Below are 18,019 nucleotides of genomic sequence, written 5' to 3' on the forward strand. Positions count from 1 at the left end.
GGTAGTAAAAGGTTAATAAACTATATGGGCAAATACCAGGAAAATTATAAAAATCCCAATTTGGCTTTTGATATATTGCCCCCTATTTCTTTTCTGTTCAAGTCCACTTGTGTTTATTTTTAAATGTTGCATCCAAATAAGGACTCCGATTCCCACAGTAGACTCATTACAATTCATCACATTCATAGTGTATGTAAATACTTTAGTGAATAAAGACCGATGAAATGCAGGTGAAAATACAGAATAAAAATAAACAATAACAAATGGTACCACAAACAGCTTCACAATAAATGTCATTGTCGAAAGCTGAGGAGACAATTATTTTCCCATACTTAGTTAACCACAAATGTTTATTGAGCTAAAGTAAGAAAAACAAATCAGCAACAAAGATTACAGCACATTGGTACATGTATGTGCTTTTATTATAGGGCAGATTTATTAGACTGGTATTTTTTGCTGAGCAGTAACAATGCTTACCGCTCAGTAAAAAATTACCAATACTGTCAGATTTACCAAGCACATCTCTGCACGGCAACGATTTGTTTCAGACGGAAAATAACTTTTTCCGAATCGTTAATCTCCCATTAACTTGCATTGATAAATGTGTCAATTTGTTGAAAATTTTCCTGACAGTAAGGGAAGCGTTTAATAACTGTTGTAAAATTCAAACTGCTGTAAATCCTTTAAGATTCCTCAGTTTACAAATCTGCCCCTATATTTTAAAACCCTTAGACCAAAATAACAGTGGTGGCAAAACTGTGTGGCTCATCCCAATAAATATAAGGGCAATGCCTAGATGGTATCTGTCTGAAGAACAAACATTGCAAGTTTTAAGGGCTCATTTACAGATGGAGGGGCAAGGTACAATATGCAAGACAGAGAACCAAGCCACCAAGTTTATCATACCCTGTTACTGCAGGTAGTTGTGCTCCAGAATGAGGGGCAGGCAGGAGAAGCAATAGGCACCCCCGTATTTGTCCCATAACTTATGCATCATTCAAACACACAAGATAAGAGTTTTTGCATCAGTATGTTCATAATTTCTTTACTCCTAAAATAATGGCACACAGGGAATGTTTCAACCAAAGAGAAACACTCAAAACCATCACTGCGCTATCTTTAACTTGAATAGGAATCACTAGTTAGAACTGGTCCTAAAATATAAAAATACAGCACATGGGGCTGGGTAAAAAACTACACTGTCCATGACAGTCACTCAAAAATATTTATGGGTGTGCTTTTCTCTAGGCAGAGCAGTGTTTTGTTGTTCTCCAACCACAGTCCAAAAATCTGCTGCTAGGTTAACAAATGAAACCAACCCTACAGTGTTTGTGTATATGTCACAGAGAGGTCACATTTTAAGCTTGACTGGGGCTGGGACTGATGTAGATGGCCAAATATTTTCTTATATTTAGAGCTGCATTATACTGAAAGTAGTAGGCATTATCAAAATGCTCTTGTACCACAATCATATTGCTACAGAAAAGAGTGTGTATATTTACAAATAAGAAAAATGATAATAATAATAGGATTCTGAAATATTCAGAAACATACTAACCAATGGTATAACTCAGCTCTGTAAAGCATTTTCTAAATTTTGGGCCATGGACATGCCAATAAAAGCAGAGGATTTGGTCCTTCTATACTGGTCTGTGGCCAGATATAGGACAGGTTTGTTTTTTCCATCTGTTCAAAGACTCCATTTGCATGTTGATCACGGTTGACGCGATCCTTGTCACGATGGCCTACATTAACAGTGATTGTGAGCCGAACATGTCACTGGTCTAGCCTCCAAGAAGTTGTGTTTGAAGATGATCTAAACCCAAATAGAAAGTTAATATAAACTTAATTTTCGACTGCTGAAACAAGGGTTTCGTCTAAGCAGCTCTATTTTAACTACAATGGGTGCCATTGAAAGAAGGTGATACCTAGTCAGTTGGAGTCACTGATATTCTGTTGAGCGACATCTATATTACCAGTCTAAAACTGCCAAAATCTCAGAAACTTTTAAAAACAGAAAATGTATGTAAATTGCAAAAGAATTCAGAGGAGCAAAAAGAATAACAATCATTTTCTATTTGGGTTTGATCCCCTTTAAAACACTGCAGTCATTGCTAAACACAGCTTATAAAGGTGTAGCAGCCTTTCACTATAACCAAATGAAAAAATAAATAAGAATGTTGATATCATCAGTTAAGGATGCTTTCAAACAGTAGTCATCATTATTTTAAGCATGATATACAATTCAGCGTAGATTACGTACGGGTAATGGGATTTCCCTTGAATATTATGTAGATATTTTTCACTTCTGTATTTCTATTTCTAGGCAGAGAATATATACGGAAATCCCGTCATCTCTTTTATTGCTATAATAAAACGAGTAACCAACTTTTTACTACTGGTTAAGAAGGTTTTCTGTGTATACTAGATAAGTTATCATCTGTTATACAACTCAATAGACACAGGCACCAACCAGGGGCATAAATATAGAAGAGACCTTGCAACTGCTAGCTGGCCCAGAGTCTTAGGTGATTTAGTTGGACACTGACTAATACTCTGTCTTAATATTATTTTATGTATATATCCTAGGGTTGCCATCTTTGCCAGCACCTAAACCAGAACACAGGGGGCAGGGCAGATAACATCGGGGTGGAGCAGTGATGACATAAGAGGCAGGCAAAATGAAGTGGTTGCAGTTATGACACCAGGGTGGGTTATCGCATCACTTTCAACATTGTAAACTAGACAGAAAGTTTTGATGTCCAGTTCAAAATCACACTGGTGGCAACCCATTCTCTTTTCTATTTTCTGCCTGTTGAGTAAGCCCAATACTTTCATTATTGGTAGGGGATCTATTATACAGAAACCAGTTATCCAGAAAGCTCTGATTTCTAATTTAGAAAAACTATTTCTTATTTTTGATTGCTTTGCTTTTTTTTTGGTTTCTGTAATAAGAAATGAACCTCACTTGACAATTCCTTTATTGGCCAGATTATTGTTCGGTTTTCACAAGGCTGGAAACCGAACAGAAACTTGAGACCCGAACAAGCCTCAGAAAAACCAAACTGTTGGGGCAAAACCGAACAGGTGGCAACCCCAATATATCCCATTCAAAACATAAAGGTGGTCCCAAATGCTTTTGTTTTGGGACCCCGTAACTTGTAGTTATCCTAGTGGTACCAACCATGACTTGTGTTTCCCCAGTTTCATTATTTGCAATTGCTGCTCAAGGAAAAGTTCTTATCACATGCCTAACCGTGTTTTTCCCAAAGGCCACAGAGATTTGATGTGTCACAATAAAATGCCCGACCCCATCCCCCTTTCCAGCGCTTCACAAAAACTCCACTGACCCGGGAAGGCCCCCTATGTCAATGGGGAACTCTGGGTGACCTCATCCTCCTGTTTATCACACCCCTCCCGAAAGTGAAACTCAGTGTCAGTTGTCTCGAGTGTCACCTCATTCATGTGACGGAGCATGACTCATGGGGAAGTCATTTCCATTCAAGCATAGAAATAAATTGTCATCTAAACACTACTTGGACTTGGAGACACGGCTGGCACCGTTAGAAATATTTTATACGAGGCAAATCGAAAAATAACTTCAAAGTGCATTGGAAATAGTGTTGTAACTAACAGGCAGTTTTTATGGCGGTATTATGGGAAGCCTAGAGCTTGTTGTTAGTGAACAGTCCCACAGTGGTGCCTGATAGATGAGTGTAACAAAGCCCGCGCCTATCAGCGCGTTAGTGGAATGTGCCCATCCCTTCTGTGAGAAACATAGCAGCCCACCACAGTGTGGGAGGGAAGTGACAGACGCCTCAGCTCCTAGCCCTATATACAACGAGAGGGGCTTGTGAGCGTAAAGCACCTGTTGCTTAGTAGTAGGCAGTTTGGGGTTTCCCACTGGGAAGTACGGCTGTCGTATCTGTGTAGACTAGCTGTCATTGGGGCGAGGGGGACTCCATTTTATCGAGTGCTACGGTTTTTAACCGAGGGTCGGCGGCTCCTCGTGCGAACTAGCAACTCACTGATACAAACGACTCAAAATCTCGTCAGAGACTTTGATTCGGTTAATGTAGTCGGTTAATATATTGTCGTCATTGTTACGCACACACACTCCATTAGAGCGAATCGGTCAGTGTGAGAACATGTCGCAGATACTGATGTACTTCACAGTTTAGTTACTTTGAAGAGCAAATCAACTCTAATATACTATATTCGGCTTTATTGTGCCCCCCGTTTATGACGGTTGGACTAGCCCTTTCTAACTGCTTTAGTAGTTGTGTTTTCTACCTATGAATGTATACGGGACTTTTCCATTATTCTACAGGGGGAGAGGCGGAACACAGGAGGCTACTTTGTCTCACCCCACGCTGTGCTTGCGCGCAACAGGCTCCTCCCCCCTAACAGGTTATCAGCAGAACTCCAAGGTCCTACAGCGCCACAAGCAGGACGGCGCGGGGGAGCTGCTGCTGCCTATGTGTGCGCGCGCGCTCTCGCCCTGTACACCGCCAGCTGACTCGTCTGCTCTTTGGTGCAGTTCGATGTGTGATAATAAATGTAATACTACTAATAATACTAACGAGGGAAAATAAAGAACATGCAGAGTAATATACCCCTAATTCATGAGGCAGACTGTATGTAATAATATGTGCGCACCTCAAAGAAACGTATGTACGATTTTAAACGAAGGCAGAATTTCAACTTCAGACTGAGATTCCCATTGATACGTAACCGACGATCATTGTTCCAAAAATGAATGATTGATTCCCCCTTTCCATTATTTCTACAATATTGTAATGACACTTTATGGGATAGCGCCATTCATCGTGTATTAATCTCGTATTAGTTAAAGGACAAACAAGCTGTTAGGAAGTATCTACGCATTACTAGCTGCCGGGTCGGACTGCAACCGCTAAAGTTGTTGCCCCCGAGCACGCGCCTTGTGCCCCGCACATTCTAGCAAGTGGGTTCCGTCGCGTGCGCGCGCTCACACGGGGTCGCGCCCGAACCGGTTAGCTTGGCTAGAGAGGAGGGAGTGAGTGGGAGTAGGGGAAGCAGCCGTCAGAGGAGACAGACAGTCAGTCACAGGGACCAGCGGCTGAGGAACTGAGTGCTCCAGAGCAAACATCCCGCCCTTGTGCATCCCCCCTGCACTCTCACCTGCCCGGACCTACCATTCCTATCTGCTGTGTGAGAACTTATCTCCTCAGTGGAAGTTGGTTGCGCACCTTCAGGGATCTCTCAACATTGGTTGTTCTTCTTCTATCCATTTCTCCTTTCTTTGTGAATCGTTATCAGGAGCAGCCCTGCTGGGAAGGGCAGACTACGTGCCTGTTTGGGGAGTCTTACTGACTGTCACTTCATTGCCGGGAGCTGCCAGTTGATATCCGGGCCATTCCAGGTGTAGGTGGCCCAGGCTTGGTTGGGCAGCTCCTCCGTCGTTGGGATCGGATCGTGGGCTATGGAAGCAAGTGCAAGGATTTCCCTGGTCGTGTGTGTGCTGTGTGCAGCCACCCTAAGGACAGGTAATATACAGCACATGTACATGCCAGCCTATGTCTGTTACTTATGGCTTGTAGTAGTAATGCTGGCAGCATCTGCTCTCTACACAACACTTGGGATGATACAATGATAGATCAACTCTGCTTGGCTCACATTGTGTGCCCTTTATCTATATCAGCAGGCTGAATTTCTATTGCACGCTGTGAACTATTGCTGATGTTCCATGCACCAATAACCCAGCCTTGATGTGTTTATGACTAAATATATCTTGGTAGCCATCATATGTGTCAGCTTTGGGGCCCTCCGGCTGTTGTAGAACATCAACTCCCAGCCCCCACCTAGCAACTGATAAATGGAGGGCTGCAGGTTGGACTTGAAGATTCCTTTCTTGCTACTGCATCAACTTAAAGAAAACATCAGTGATAATAATAATTTCCCTGCACCATTATTTGTATTTTCTAGCATTTTGCTCGCCCTGTCTCTCATCCATTCATCCCATAGCATCAAATGTCTCCCTATAGCCAGTTAGTATGTATTTAGTATTCTTTTTTATCCTCCACCTCAATTAGTTGCTGAACAACTGTAAAAGATCTAGCACATTTGTCATGTGATGTGCTCCCATAATTAACCTACTGAATGGCAGATTTGGCTATGGCTTCAACGTCCAACACATGCCAGTGAAATATCTGAATTCAGAGTTGGTGTGTGTCCACACTTCAACTCAGGCTGGCTAATTTGCTCACTACAAAGGTGTCCGTTAACTCTTTCATTTTAGAAATGTGCAGCATAACTACCCTGAATAATACTGCCAGATATTATACGATTGTGGTTTCCCCATTATCAGATTATCCAGACGTTTCCTATCCATTTTCTCTATTTTACCAAATGGCATCAACAATCTGTCATCTTGCTGTCTTGGATGTGATTTGATGCAGAATTATAAGAGAATACAAGCAGACTTCACCCCTTGAGTAATTATTATTACAGTTCTAGTATATTTTTACATATTAGTCAGTGACTGAGATCTCTTTAGTTGTTTCATAGGTCAGTGATCAAACCCCCCCCCATTCATTTTACTATATTGTTTGCATCCTTCTGATGTCTTCCATATCCTGAACATCTTTACATATGCATCTAAGAACTCATGTTCCTGCCTAAGAGTGGAACATCAGTTTTTATGTAGAATAAACATTGGGTGCCACTTTATAATCCCAGAGTTTTGTTGTTATTTGTTCTTCACGTAAACGGGCAGTGAATGATCATGTGTGCTCTTCTGTTGTGTTAGATGTTTTTAAACGCAGTGCATGAATACTATTGCGCTCATAGAAGCTATGTGGCCCTGACCGCTCCTGACAATTTATGGGGACAGTTGTGATGGATCAAGAGACTTAACATATCAATTTGATTTTAGCACCAGTTCTTATAGTGAAAGTGTTGCCATATGTATTCATTTTATTGATTTATAGTTGAATGGTTGCATCTTGTGAGAGGGCACATTTTGATACAAATATCAGGTTGTGCATTTGTTGGTTTCTAATGGCAAATGTTTGCTTTGAACACTATTAAGCAGGTTGTTTGCTCTCGTTACTGGTGCTTTGAAACTGTTGTGAAACTGGTCAAACAAAACACAAATGAAAGCCTTAAAAAAACTGATATCTAAAGTTGTTTTTCAGGTTTTGATTTAATTGAATGGATCTAAGGCAGAGTGCAAGTAGTCTGTTAGAAAAACAGTATAAAAAGTTATACAGTTAGATGATTATGGTTTTAGGATTATTTTTATTAGCCCTCTGCTCATTTTTTAATGTTTTATTTTACTTTGTTGTCTGAACAGCCCTGCTTGGTTTGAACATGGCATTTGAGAGACTTGCAGTCCTTTTTAAGTATCAACACAGTGGGGCTCATTTATCATCACTGGGCAAATTTGCCCATGGGCAGTTACCTATAGCAACCAATCAGTGATTAGCTTTTTAAAGCCAGCTGTACGTAGAACAAGGAATGCAGCATTTTGATTGGTTGCCATAGGTTACTGCCCATGGGCAAATTTGCCCAGCATTGATAAATGACCCCCATTGTCTTCTTTCAGCTTTCTTTTTATTTAATTAAAATATTTTTTGTTTTGTTTTTTTAAAGGCCTCCTTGTAGGTTTGTGGTCATGTGTCTGCTACTAGAGCTTACAATCCTCTTTCACATTACCTACAGTCTTCACTAGTGGGCAATAAAGCAATTTTTTTAGCGTATAACAACAGCTCCTATCCTCCAAGTCATGTAATGCCATCCAATCTGCTGAAAGGTTTATGTTATTTCATGGGGTATAATCATTGCCTTCTAAAAATAAAAGGGCAGTTTGGGGGAATTATGGCACTTGAGTTTTCATTGTTTACAAACATTGGTATATTATTATTAAAAGCAATTATCCATTACAAATGTTTGTTTTGTACCCAAAATGCACCCGGTGGAAAGGCCTGGTGGGAAAAATGAAAGTGTATATAATTAAGAATTTTGGAATGCTGTGATTTTGCATTTTGCATTTGGTAAGGTCTGATCTCTAGGCCGTAATAACAGTGCCAACTTGTGGAGATTAGTTGTATTACATTTGGATTTCCTAGTGAAAAAATCATTGAAAAAATGCTGGCAACTCTGTAGCAATCTAAACAACGTTTTCAGTAGGTTTTCATTATTTGAAAAAGGAAATTTGTTTTGTATATTTTTAATTTATGAGCCTTCCTGTTTAATCCAACTAACCATATTACTAAATGTGAGGCTTTGCTTATCTTTTTTTCTTGCACTTTATTTGTGTTCTGCACTGATGTCAGAGCTGCTCTCTATTTGCTGCAGTGTAATGCCTACCAACCTGAGAACTACAGGAAATAAAATATGGATAATTAAAACAAAATAAGGAATAGTAAATGAAGACCAAAAGCAAATTACATTTCTGCTGTCTACACCACACTAAAAGATAGTTTTAAGGTGGACAACCCCTTTAAGGAAAGGAGCTGACTAGATTAATGCCTCCTAGCTATCTTATGACTTAAAATTTTGAATATGACTTTTTTATGGCTCACTGATGTGTGAACAGCTCCCTTCTTTACTTTACTCTTCCTCTGCCTTAGCAGGGGAGAATATAAGTGTGAAATAGTCAAGCTCTGGCAGTTGAAATGTTTTCTATTATAATGCTGTCGTAATTAACTGTGACAAAAATGCCAATACAGCTTCTTGGGAATGTAAAGATTAAATCCACTTCTCTGTAGTAATGTGGCATTTGTAACTAAAACATAAGTAGATGGACAAGAACATTAAAGGAAAACTATACCCCCCAAACAATGTAGGTCTCTATTAAAAGATACTGAGTAAAACAGCTCATGTGTAAAACCCTGCTTCATGTAAGTGAACCATTATCATAATATTATACTTTTTTAGTAGTATGTGCCATTGGGTAATCATAAATAGAAAATTGCCATTTTAAAAAATAAGGGCCGCCCCCTGAGATCGTACGATTCACTGTGCACACATACAAACCACATGTAAGGTCACATGAGCCAATTAACAGACAGAGTTCTGCCTTTTGCTTCCTCACTTCTTCCTGTTACAGTTAGAGTTGTAGTATTTCTGGTCAGGTGATCTCTGAGGCAGCACAGATAGAGTCACTAAATGGTGGTTCAAGGCAAGAGATGTAAAAGGGCAATATTTATGTAAATATATATTCCAGTTTGGTAAGATTCTTTAATATGTCATTCAATTTGATATAAACTATCTGTTGCTTAAGTATTCATTTTGGGGGTATAGTTTTCCTTTAATTTAGCTTGTCTTTGAAAGTGAGAGAAAATTATTAAAAATTGCACAATGCATAAATATGAGGAGAGTTATTCAGAAATACAATTGCTGATGTAGCTCTCAGTATTTTGGCAGCAACATTACTGTTTGTCATCTTATTGAGCATATGATGAAATTGGGGACAGTTAAACACGCTGAATATGAGAGCTTTATGGATGAACAGCTTTACGTTATTAAAATTATTTTACACTTAAATAAATTGATTTCACAACTTGTATTTTGAAACAAATTTGCCAAACCTTACTATACTACATCATCATACCCTTTCTTTGTTTGGTCTCCAGTTACAGAATTAGCTCAAATGCCTTTTTTGTCATAGCCGGACTGATTCCTAGTTTGCAAAGATCATTCACAAACAATGTGTGCTTTGCATCATCATTAATGGATTCTGTCATGGGAAAACATGTTTTTTCTTTTACAAAATGGATCAGTTAGTAATGCTCCTTCAGCAGAATCCTGCATTGAAATCTGTTTTTCAAAAACAGATTTTTTTTTTATATTTAAATTTGAAATCTGACATCAGACATTCATTTCCCAGGTGTCCTCAGTCATGTGATGTGCTCTGTTACACTTCAGTCACTCTTTACCAGATAACAGCCCCCTGACACCATTCCCCACCTAGATAGAAGAACACCACTCACTAGTAAAAATCTGGCTAACCCAAGTCACAACACATTGAGTAGGAAAACCAATAGCTTATCTGAAAGCAGTTCCATTGTGAAGTGCTGGCTTTTTCCAAAAGCATATGACCTGGCAAAATTGATTTTATTTATTATTTAAATTTATCGGTTCAATAAAATTTTAAATGTGTTGAATGCATTACTTGAACTGTATACAGTATAATTTAGTAATAAAAACTATACCATAAAAATCATGACAGAATCCCTTTAATGTTTTGCAACCTATGCTATTTAAACATTTACATTTTTTCTTTCAAGTTGGTATTTCCTGGTCTGACAGAACAATTAAAGGGTTTCTTTTCAGTTAAGTTGATTTAGATTTTTAGATTTTTTTTCACCAGAAATAAAGATTAATAAAGATTTTTTCAATTGCTTTCTATTTTTTTAATTATTTACCGTTTTTTCAAAATTGATGTTTAAAGTTTAAAAATGCTGCTGTCTCTGATGTTTCAGTCTGGCAGCTCAGTAATCCAGGTGCAGATTCTAAACTGTTACAATTTGCTACTAATTGATACTTTTGTTAGCAGAATATGTGGAATATTAGCAACTATTGTATCACTTATAACAGCTGTAATGACACTCAGGGATTTGTTCAGCAATGCCAACTATAAGAATTGTATCAACTAATGTCTAATTTAAAACAGTTAACATACAGTAGTCTGTGACCCCCCCCCGAGCTGCTACAGAAAGACATAAGAAGGTGAAAAATGAAATTTTAAACTTCAGTATTACTGTTCAATAATATTTAAACTGTTCTGCAAAAATGACAACGAATTGGCCTTTTCTTTATGTAAAACAGTACCTTCAAAGGTAGCAGAAATCTATGGCATGGCAATCCCATAGGTTTTATTAATGTTAAAGTGTTTTTAAAAGCCTTAAGGCATAATACTCCACATGCATGACATTTTTGCAAGTTTTATACTTCTAAGGCAACATGACTTCCCATTTTTACAACGCAATATAAGGGAATTTTTTGCAGTTCGAATGGGTTCCTCTAGGTTATGGTTCTAATCACATGACATGCAGTATTACAAAATACACTTATCTTCAAATTTGAGGGTGCAAATAAATAATATGTCTGTAATATATTCAGTGACATCTTCAGCTTAAACTCTTGTAAACACTTTGGTTTGAATTAATTAATTTCTGAAAGCTCATTTATAGGTTCCAATATTATGAATCAGCCTCATCTAAGGGGCCCAAAACAGCATCTGCTGGAGGGACTGTTAGTTATAGACTTGGGTTAGGACTACAGTATTTTCATGCATCTAAAACCTTATTATAATATAAGAGGGCCCCAAGTGTTGGACACAAAGGGGTGGTTGGGCTGATACAAAAGTAAAAGAAAAACACTGGTTTATTCTGACTGCACTCAAGGTGATTTGTGAAAATTGGCTTAACATATTGGGGTATATTTATTAAAGAGTGAAGTTAGAGATTGCCACAGTCCACTACCATGAAATACCGCTTCTCTCTATTCATTTCTATAGGATTTTTAAAGGCGTATTTATCAAATGGTGAACTTTCACCATCTGATAAATACGCCTTTAAAAATCCCATAGAAATGAATAGAGAGAGGCGGTATTTGACTCTAGCGGACTGTGGTGATCTCTAACATCACTCTTACTGAGCAAAAACTCTCTTGGAAAGAATGCTGGCAATGGCACACTTTATCCAGGTTTCCAGAGCTGGTGTTATAAGTGGCACGCTGGCCAAGACCAAAAGACTGGCATTTTTGATTGCTGGGGGAGTCCTTACATATTGGTACTGCCCAGAGATGCAGAAATGCATCTGTTAACTGAATCTCAAGAAAAAGTGGATTAAGCAGTCAATTTACCAAAAAATGGTTAAAGTAGGGAAGGAACAGTTCATGCGAGGAAATAGGGTTCTCATTTTTCACTCGCATGAAAAACAGACCGTTAGGTCATATTTATACAGAATCATTCTAAAGGGTTTACAAACTTTCATGCACCATTTTTAAAAAAAAAACAAACGAATGTGCGTGAAGCTTTAAGGGTGGCAATAGACTCACCGATAATATTGTACGAAATACAATTTTGTACAATATTCGGTGCGTGTATGGTGGGAGACAAGCCGTCCGATATTGGAAGAAGAGTTAGATATCGGCTTGCCAATTGGGCTGGCCGGAAAATGTTGACCGGAAGCCTTTGAAGGCATTGTTAGTGCTGAATCGTCAGGTACAGGTAGAATTCTATTCTTTCTACCTGTATATCTGACGATTCAGCTCTACACGTGTGTATTGAAAGGAACAATCTTTTCCAGGAAAGATCGTAATTGTAACGTCTATAGCCACATTAAGTCAGTACTGACCACACCTTTTGGGTTCATTGTGTCCATGCTACTGCATATGGAGTCACCGTATGCTGCAAAGGGTCACATGTGACATTATGTTGCCCACTCTTTATTATCTCCAGCACGGGTGAGAAAACTTCAGAACCTTTGTATTGATGTCAATCTGAACTGCCACTGGTAAAACAGTTTACTTGTATAATTGCACACTGAAGGAAAGTCAGTTTCACTGATTGAACGATTTACCTTAGGCGGCATTCAGTCATAGCGCGCCACTGTCAGTTTGTCCTTTTTCCAAGCATCCCTTGCTGTGCACAATATAGTAAACTTGGTAAAACTGCTGTACTGCTCATGGTCCAGCCGATGCAGTGTGTATTTTTTAAAGGACCAGTAACATAAAATCGTTAGTATACTACAAAAAAAACACATATTAACTTTAAATTCACAAATTCTTTATTAAGAAATAACTTACCGAAACTCCGCTTGCGCTCCTCTTCAGAAAAGGCGATTGGGTGATCCATCGTGTGGCGCTCGATTTCTCGATGGATTGTTGCCCTGTCACCTTTTCAGAAGAGGAGCAAGCACAGTTTCTGTAAGCAATTTATAAATACAGACTTCGCGATTTAAGTTTAATATTGTTGGTGGTTTTTTTTGTAGTATGCTAACGAACTTCAGAACCTTTGTATTGATGTCAATCTGAACTGCCACTGGTAAAACAGTTTACTTGTATAATTGCACACTGAAGGAAAGTCAGTTTCACTGATTGAACGATTTACCTTAGGCGGCATTCAGTCATAGCGCGCCACTGTCAGTTTGTCCTTTTTCCAAGCATCCCTTGCTGTGCACAATATAGTAAACTTGGTAAAACTGCTGTACTGCTCATGGTCCAGCCGATGCAGTGTGTATTTTTTAAAGGACCAGTAACATAAAATCGTTAGTATACTACAAAAAAAACACATATTAACTTTAAATTCACAAATTCTTTATTAAGAAATAACTTACCGAAACTCCGCTTGCGCTCCTCTTCAGAAAAGGCGATTGGGTGATCCATCGTGTGGCGCTCGATTTCTCGATGGATTGTTGCCCTGTCACCTTTTCAGAAGAGGAGCAAGCACAGTTTCTGTAAGCCATTTATAAATACAGACTTCGCGATTTAAGTTTAATATTTGTTGGTGGTTTTTTTTGTAGTATGCTAACGATTTTTTTAAAAAAAATTTTTTTTATGTTACTGGTCCTTTAACAGAAGAGGGCAGCCAAACTGGGGTAAAAAGTACATGCTTTTATTCACTAGGGTAGTGTGTTTCAACCTGTGTGCCGCAAACTAATGTTAGGTGTGCCGCTATCAATTTGAAGGCCGAAGTGCGCGGACCTTTCACGTGACGTCACGTGACCTGAGCGGGCAGAAGAGCCGTGCCTGGGTTGGCTGATCAGGGAGGTCGCTGGCGCAGCTTCGATGTGAAGGCAGAAGGCAGAAGTGCACGGACTGACAGGTGAACGGCTAGTGCTGTTATCAAAATATTAAGGAAGCAGACCCTGCGGCTTAGCCATGCTGTAATAAGGAGAACCATATTTCTAGCTGTCTGGCTGCAATGCATGAGGCAGAAGGTTGTCAGTAAGAAAGTAGAAGGAAACATATATGAAAAGGCCAATTGAACTTTTACCTGATAAGATTTTCCAAAGCAGGGTAGCGCTGCCCTCTATTTAAGCTGGTAGGGGCAATAGCGTGGGTACCCGGCATAGCAAGCTTACCCTGGCCTTGAATGATGAATGTGAGAATTCTCTCACGAACACAGAGATTAAATTATTTTGTTATTGTGTTTTTTTGTAATAACAAAATAATAATAAGTGACCTGCTTCTCCCTTTGCACAGTTGCTAGCTGAAGCACCAGATCTAGTTAGTTAGATTTGAGATTTGATTATCAGTATTGTTTATTTATAAAACCCCAACGGTCTTGGCAGCAATTATAAAATATTTGGGGGAGTGTTATTACAAAAAAACACAATAACAAAATAATTTAATCTCTGTGTTCGTGAGAGAACTACTGCCCCAACCAGCTTAAATAGAGGGCAGCGCTACCCTGCTTTGGAAAATCTTATCAGGTAAAAAGACTGCAGATGATATAATAAAGTTCAATTGGCCTTTTCATATATGTTTCCTTCTACTTTCTTACTGACAACTTTCTGCCTCATGCATCAATGTTTAAAAAAAAGCTTACATTAACAATAGCACTTATATTGTTAATATAAGCTTTTTTTCACATTTTCAGCTGGTGGTGTGCCGCGGGATTTTTTCAATGAAAGAAATGTGCCTTGGCTCAAAAAAGGTTGAAAAACACTGCACTAGGGGGTGCTTATTGGTACCTTCCAGTAAAATGTTACTTTACTTTTTCTGCACAGGTATAGGATTCCTTATATGGAAACCCAATGCTATGCATTTTGGGAAGGCCATTTTAAGCAAATAATTCAAATTTTTACAAAGGATTTTTACTTTTAATGTTAATGTGTGTAAAGGGGGTGCAACAGAACAGCATGTAGACATGATGAAATCTAATAATTATGGTAAACCAACACATTGCTACTGTTTCAGTTCTTTATTAAACATGATTGTATCTCCATGTCACAGCACCTAATGAATGAATGCAGAGAGGGGTTAGACACAAGCATTTTCTTCTTTTTGGCTCAGTAAATTATTTTTCAAAGACCACCCAGCTTGCTTTTATAGTTACAGAGAGTTATTCAGAGTGGTTTTGTTTTTCATGGCTGAAATCTTTAAGAGCTACTTTGAAATCTCATGGGGATACACTTATGAATATAATGGAAGATCATTGGAACTTGTTTTGTGTAGTGTTCCTGTGCTTTTAAACACTGACTATATTGTGCATATTGCAGCACAAAGTTTAGTGTATTTATTTATTTTGGATATCTTTAATATTTTTCTTCTTTCTACTAGTTATTATTGCTGTGAAAACACTTTTTTAACCACTTTGGTTAATGCCAGCCTATCATTAAAATCATTTAGAAAATTATTTAGGAATAAATTAAAGATAATTGACACAAGCAGATCATTTATATAATGCAGACCAATCTTATTTGCAAAAATACAGGCATCATTGCCAAGGTTAAGACCCCCCCCCCCCATTTGAAAGCTGGAAAGAGTCAGAAGAAAAAGAAGAAGGCAAATCATTAAAAACTATAACAAAATAAATTATGAAGACCAATTGAAAAGTTGCTTAGAACCAGCCATTCTATAACATACTAGAAGTTAACTTAAAGGTGAACCACCCATTTAAGGAAAGAGGGTGTATTGCTCAGTGGTGAATAATGAAGAACAAAAGGAAACAGTATACCAGACCTGGAGACTGATTCTAGAATAAAACCTAGAAGTGAGCAGAATAAGATTTTGCTTTATGTTCCTGATTAGGTGATTTTTTTTCCTCTGTCCTGCACTTCAGTACACTATCTTTTTTACAAGTATCTGGTACTTGCCACCTTCTGACTGGTGAATCTACACAGTGACATCATAGGGGCAGGCTAGGTGGTGCCAGAGGGTTGGTTTATGACATTTCTGGGCAGATGTCAGAACTACTGTGCTGCGGTTTGGTCCAGATTTAAAATAGCTGAAATAGGAACATCCATTTTAAACTGGACAGCCTGTGTGAAAACCAGACTCTGGTTCAAAACCAGACGGGTAATTTCCATATCTGTGTATGTGTACATTATTTTCTCACAATACAATCCACAGTTGAAGGACATTAATCTATATAGACTAACAATTACCATTCAGGCTGATTTAGTCTATACCATTTCTAATTGTGCTAACCCAAGGATTGAATGATAAAAATCTGCCCCCTGCCTCTGAAACTAATACCTATCGGATTTTCCATGCATATGTATTTTCAGTTTGTGAATAATCTATAGTAAATCAAAATTCAGATTGATCAGAATCATAATTACACTAAAACCTCTAGACCTCTTGGTGTAGCAAGAGCCTTGCTACGCCAAGAAAACAAAATGAATAACTCTCCAGTAATATAGTACTTTTTAAATAAAGGAATCTTCAGCTGCTCTCTCTTTTTAAAACCCTTGCTGTAAGGTATGTTTATTTTACCAATTACAGTAGAACCCCCATTTTAAATTTTTCAGGGGACCAGAAAAAAATGATATAAACACTTGATGTGTTTATTGTATGTATAATTGTTAGTATCACATAATGGACATATAGGGGCATTATATATAACTGCTCTGACAAACTACAGTAAGCTTTATTTTCACACCTTGATCAATATGTCCCATAATGTCAATGTTTCTACCAACAGATGGAATGTGACTTTTAAAATTTCTCAAAACCTTTGCTAGCACCTGTTAGCAGTTCCACTTGCTAGGCTGTTCTGGAAAGCTAATTCCCATCTGGTGGACAGCCAGCAGCTCAATAGAACTGATAGGTCACTGCAGTTTATAGTTCCCTATGTGAGTGGAGAGCTTTAATTGGCTACCCACAACTACTTTTGTACTTTTCTAGGGAAGCAATGTTAGAATCCTCCCACTGCTCATTTGTTGTAAGACAGACCAGAGAAGATTAATTGGGAACTTTGATAACTGATTTGCAAAGATAACTATCCATTTTAAGCCAAATTTTCATTAGGTGCCATATGTTTTATGATGTTTATGTTTGTACCTAAGAATGAGGGAGAGGTAGGAAGCTTGGGCTCTGAGGTGAGTTTCAGAGATGTTATATAAATAAATATTTCTGAGAGCTTGTTGGCTTTGTAGTGTCTGATATGAAAATTTGCATGATAAGAATACCACATACTTTGCTAATCCTGTGTATTTTAGCATCAGACTGTTCATTCATGCATGGCATTCATATTTAAATGTTTTTTTAGTCCCATAAGAAAGCATTGAGAAGATTTTAGTAAAGCTTTGCACTTTTGTAGTTTGGAGGAAAAAAGACACATGAAAACATTTTGCATTCATCAGAATGTGTATTATTAAATAATACTCAATTTTCTGGGATCAATATTACTCCTTGGTCTTTTATCAAATATGAAGTTCACACAGTAGCTGAAGTGACAGCCATGACAAATCATATGCACTGTTTTCATACATAAAATATGTATGACAATCCTATGCATAACTACGGACATATGGGAGACGCAGTGTAGTAGAAGTATTCAGTCGATTTCCAGAAATTCCATACAATTTCGACTTCTAATTTAAAGGATTCTGTTTTTTTGGTGCGGTGCTTTTATAATTCAGCAGTGTACAGCTATGTATGTATATAATCAATTTATTTAGCTGGAAGATTGTTAGGTGAAGGGAAGGTACTGTACATTCCCTAGAAACCATCAAAGTTTTCAAATAAACTAAAGTTTTCTCAAGATTAGTCTTTTAGTTTAATTTCTTTAATAAATAAAATAAGTTCTTAACAACAAAAACAAGAAAAAAATTCAAAACAAACAAATCGTAAAGTTTAGAAGCAAGGCAAGTAAAACAATATTGAATGGTATGCAGGGTTAAAAATGTACACAACAAATATAAGAATAATTCTTTGCGGCAACCCGTTGATATTGCACACTCCCATTCAGTTGCCAGAACATGACTGAAATAGGTCTATAAAACATAATTTTTCAGGAGAATCAAAATGGCAGCACATGGTACTGGTGTGTGTCTCTATAACACTATGATATAAGGGC

General features: G+C 38.0%; 1 protein-coding gene across 3 annotated transcripts in view; it reads left to right on the top strand.

Moving 5' to 3' along the window:
* The first annotated feature begins 4,465 nt into the window (after positions 1–4,465).
* Positions 4,466–18,019, top strand: part of alcam.L (activated leukocyte cell adhesion molecule L homeolog) — a 39,134-nt gene continuing 25,580 nt past the window's right edge. The window contains exon 1 of one of the 3 annotated variants that reach the window (XM_018245072.2): positions 4,466–5,528. In XM_018245072.2, the coding sequence (XP_018100561.1) occupies positions 5,465–5,528 (64 nt within the window). In that variant the 5' untranslated portion in view covers positions 4,466–5,464. 3 annotated transcript variants of the gene reach the window in all.

Source organism: Xenopus laevis, chromosome 2L (assembly GCF_017654675.1).
Source record: "Xenopus laevis strain J_2021 chromosome 2L, Xenopus_laevis_v10.1, whole genome shotgun sequence".
Classification (NCBI taxonomy): domain Eukaryota; kingdom Metazoa; phylum Chordata; class Amphibia; order Anura; family Pipidae; genus Xenopus; species Xenopus laevis.